General features: G+C 38.9%; 1 protein-coding gene across 1 annotated transcript; it reads right to left on the minus strand.

Moving 5' to 3' along the window:
- Positions 1-1,158: 1,158 nt before the first annotated feature.
- LOC139189881 (uncharacterized) lies at positions 1,159-2,468 on the minus strand. Its single transcript, XM_070809137.1, has 3 exons — positions 1,965-2,468; positions 1,516-1,736; positions 1,159-1,336 (listed from the first exon to the last, which is right to left on the minus strand). Exons 1-3 carry the CDS (start codon positions 2,466-2,468, stop codon positions 1,159-1,161), a joined length of 903 nt encoding a protein of 300 aa, XP_070665238.1.
- Positions 2,469-4,348: the final 1,880 nt, after the last annotated feature.

Raw genomic sequence — 4,348 nt, forward strand, 5'->3', positions numbered from 1 at the left:
CTGTGTGATGTGGCTTGACTTTGGTATAACAGAAAGCGTTAAGTTTGTGACCTTCGCTAGATTGCTCCAGTCACTAGTGTGGATAAGTATGTAAATGGATAGATATAGGGAAGCAAACACAAGATGTACGTGGTTCACCCAGATTGGCTACGTCGTTGAAATAGAGAAGTTCTTATTAATTGTGAAGGGTTTACACAAGTACATAGGTTCAAGCTCTCATTTTGTGAGTACTAGTGAATGATTTAGTACAAATGACATTAGGAAATATTGTGAGAGAATGATCTCTATTTATAGAATAGAGTTTCTAGTTTCATTCTGACATCGACACGTGTATTGTGATTGGCTTCTGATGTTGACACGTGTCGCGCTATGATTGGTTTTTTATGTCGACACGTGTCGTGCTGTGATTAGCCTCCTGGTTGGAGGGAAACTCTTCTGGGTCCTTGATGGTATAACGCTGACCGGTGCTCAGAAATTTCGGGATTGGTCAAGTATGGTACAAACACATATAATATAATATATATATATACACAGTTTGGAATTATATATAGGGGTTTGAGATTTATACTATATATATATATATATATATATATATACAGTTTGGAATTATATATAGGGGTTTGAGATTTATACTATATATATATATATGTTATATGAATTATTTGGATAATGTTTTTTTTTCTTAGACCATCAAATTATGTAAATAAAATAAATAATATATAAAAAAAATTATCTAAATCCACCTAGCCCGCCTAGTCGCTTAGGCACTAGGCCCCAGGTCGTCCCCTGATGCTGCTTGTTTATAGGGAACTCTCTGTATAAAGTTAGTAGACTAATATCAATACCATTATTCTAGCCAATTCTATTCCTCGGTCATTTGATTAGTTTTTACACGATATTTATTAAACCAAGTAAAGGAGCATACAAATTGAGGATAGTGTGCATAATGGGCCTCAATAAAAACCTTACCGGCGATTTCAACCCGGTCAAAGAGAAAAAAAGTGCCTCGCATAACAGAAAATCTATCATCATATGAACAATAAAACTTGGAGACTATCCTCAAACAAAATATCCTGAAGTAAATCAGGAAGCTCCTCAAACCACAAAGTTTCTTGATTACTTCCCACTCCCACACGGACAAGGCGATGAGCAACCATATTACCATCGCGATAAGTATGTTATTTGACTAGTCTGCAAAAGTTGAATAAAACTGCGAAGATCATTGATGAGAGGACCCATTACCAAATAATCTTCCTCAGTACCAATACCATTCATTGTAGCCATCACAATGGTGGAATCCCGTTCGAAGACAACATGCTTCCCCTTAGGAACCATCCTGAGCCAACAAAACCACACGTCTACCAGCAACAAACTAGATGTGAAGGGCAGAGGTAGAATTTTGGATAGGACCAGCAGCGACACCAAGAAACTCCCCCCATGATCTCGAATATAACTCCAAAGCCACCTCGAGAGTTTTGTTATGACCATGCTCCATCAAAATTGCACTTGACCTACCCCTCTGTAGGTTTTTTCCACCTCTTAATGCCATGGCCAGCTGCCCTTTTAGGTGGTTTGTGGTATTTGTGATACTCAGACAACCACCTTTTAGCTCTAATTAACAATTCCTGAAGTGGTAAAGTGATACCACTCCATAACGCATCATTTCTAGCCTTCCATAAGGTCCAAATAGTCATTAAACAAAGCTCAAAACTTGTTGGTAACAGAGGAGTAACAACCTGATTTAACCAATGCACCAAAGTTAATATGCTACTAGCTTCAATCCTCACCCCCACCGTATAAAACCACGCTACCATCACCATACTGCAATCACGTAACACATGCTCCATAGTCTCGATGTGTGACCCACAAAATAAACACAACCGATCAGAGATGACTCTACATTTGATTAAGTTCGATCTTGTTAGGAGAGAATCCAAACAAGCTTTCCATACATATATTTTTACTTTACCGGGAACACAAGCGTGCCATAACATTTTCCAGAATTTTTCCATTTCACTATTTGATGACAACGAAGAACCATTGGCTCCTTCCCCCGATGCCACTTGAATACTCTTTGCTATGTGATAGACATTATGAACAGAAAATCTTCCATTACGTTCGTGATGCCAGATGACGTGGTCCTCCACCGGACGTAAACTGAGAGGTGGCCCCATAATTAAACTGACTTCCTCCTGACTAAACAGGGAATCCAACATCCACTTGTTCCATTGCCTCAATGCATCCAACATTAGAGAATTCACAGTAGCCTCCTTATCCCAAGAACTTGGGGGTGAACTCAAAACTTTGAAGTACGAATCCCTCGGTAACCATTGGTCATGCCAAATCTTGATTTTTCTTCCATCTCCAACCTGCCACCTGAGCCCTTTTTGTAACACAGGTTGCGCTACTGCCATACTTTTCCATACAGAAGAACTATTAGTATTAACTCTTGCCACCATAAACCTCATCGTAAGAAAGTATTGAGCCTTGAACACTCAATATGCAACAAAATCAGATTGCCCAAGAAATCGCCAAGCTTGTTTTGCCAACAAAGCAAGGTTGAAAGTGTATAGGTCCCTAAAATATAGACCCCCTTCATGTTAGGTTTACACAAAAAATTTCAATCTAGCCAATGTATTTTCCATTTTCCCGGGTCTCCGCTCCACCAAAATTTCGCAATCATTCTATTTAACTCTTCACAAAAGGATTTTGGAAGGAGGAAACATTGCATTGAGTACATAGGTAGAGCTTGGGCAACTATTTTCACCAAAAGTTCACGCCTTGCACTATTAAGTAATCCACCTCGCCATCCTTGTAGTTTTTTCCAAAGCCGATCTTTCATGTAGTAGAACATCTCCTTCTCCAACTTTCTGATCATCACCGGTAAGCCCAAGTATTTATCATGAAAATCAACTCTCCTTACTCCAAGGCAATCAGAAAGCAATTGCTTATCATAATCGGTGAGGTTCGGGCTAAATGAGACGCAACTCTTCTCTAAATTCACAGCTTGACTAAAAGCCAATTCATAAGCCTGAAGCATCTTTTTAATATTTTGACATTCACCCAGAGTAGCCCGAGCGAATAGAAAACTGTCATCGGCAAAAAACAAATGATGTATACTTGGAGCTCATCGACACACTTTGATACCTTGTAATTCTCCGGTTGTCTCCGCATGCGTGACCAAAGATGAAAGTCCCTCAACGCACATGACAAATAAATAGGGAGAGAGGGGATCCCCTTGATGAATTCCACGTTTTGGATACACATACCCCATAGGCTCGCCATTAAGTTTAAAAGAGTATGAAACAATGGAAATACATAATAAAATCATAAGAATCCATATCTCAGAAAAACCCATGCGCCGCATAATTTCCTTAAGAAATTTCCATTCCAGTCGATCGTAGGCCTTGCTAACATCTATCTTCAAAGCCATAAGACCATTCAGCCCTGAAGCCCTCTTATGCATGTAATGTGCTACTTCCGTAGTGACAAGGTAATTATCAGAGATCAAAGGTCCCCGGATGAAGGCACTTTGAGTGGGAGAAATGATAAGAGGAATTACCGCTTTTAATCTATTCGTGAGGACCTTCGCCACAATTTTATAAAGTACGTTACAAAGACTAATTGACCAAAGTTGTGACATCATTTAAGCCTCATTTACCTTAGGAATCAAAGTCACATGAGTATAATTAATTTTCCTAAGAATATGCCCCAAAGAAAGCATTATACGAATACCATTACAAACGTCATGACCGACAACATCCCAATGTTTTTGGTAGAAGCCCGGAGATATACCATCAAGTCCAAGTGCTTTTGTTTAATGCATTTGGAACACCGCAGACTTAATTTCCCCATCCGTAATAGGTCTCAACTAATCTTCATTCATCGCCTCTGTTATCGAAGGTGTAATATGGCAAAGAATTTCTTCAAAATTAATAACACCATTGGAAGAAAATAATTTTGTAAAGTATAAGACTACCACCTCCTCCATGCCGGTTCTATCCTCATGCCAAATTCCAACATCATATTTAAGCCTCGCAAGCCAATTCTTTGTCCGCCTCTTATTAGCCTTTTGATGGAAATATTTGGTATTACGATCGCCAAGTTTGATCCAATTTTTTTTAGCTCTTTGCCTCCAAAATATCTCCTCTTGCTCAAGCAGATTATTTAGTCTTCCAATAAGGACCTTTTTTTTGCCCTATCACTACTACAAAAGAGTCTTATAGTGTCAGTAAATGGTGTCGGTTTAATATAATATGGTAGCAGACTAGACAATTGCGACACTTATTGAACATGATGTCGGATTTACTGTCGCTTATAAGCGTCATAAACATTTAGCGTCGCTTTA

The sequence above is a fragment of the Malus domestica genome, chromosome 12 (assembly GCF_042453785.1).
Source record: "Malus domestica chromosome 12, GDT2T_hap1".
In the NCBI taxonomy this organism is placed as follows: domain Eukaryota; kingdom Viridiplantae; phylum Streptophyta; class Magnoliopsida; order Rosales; family Rosaceae; genus Malus; species Malus domestica.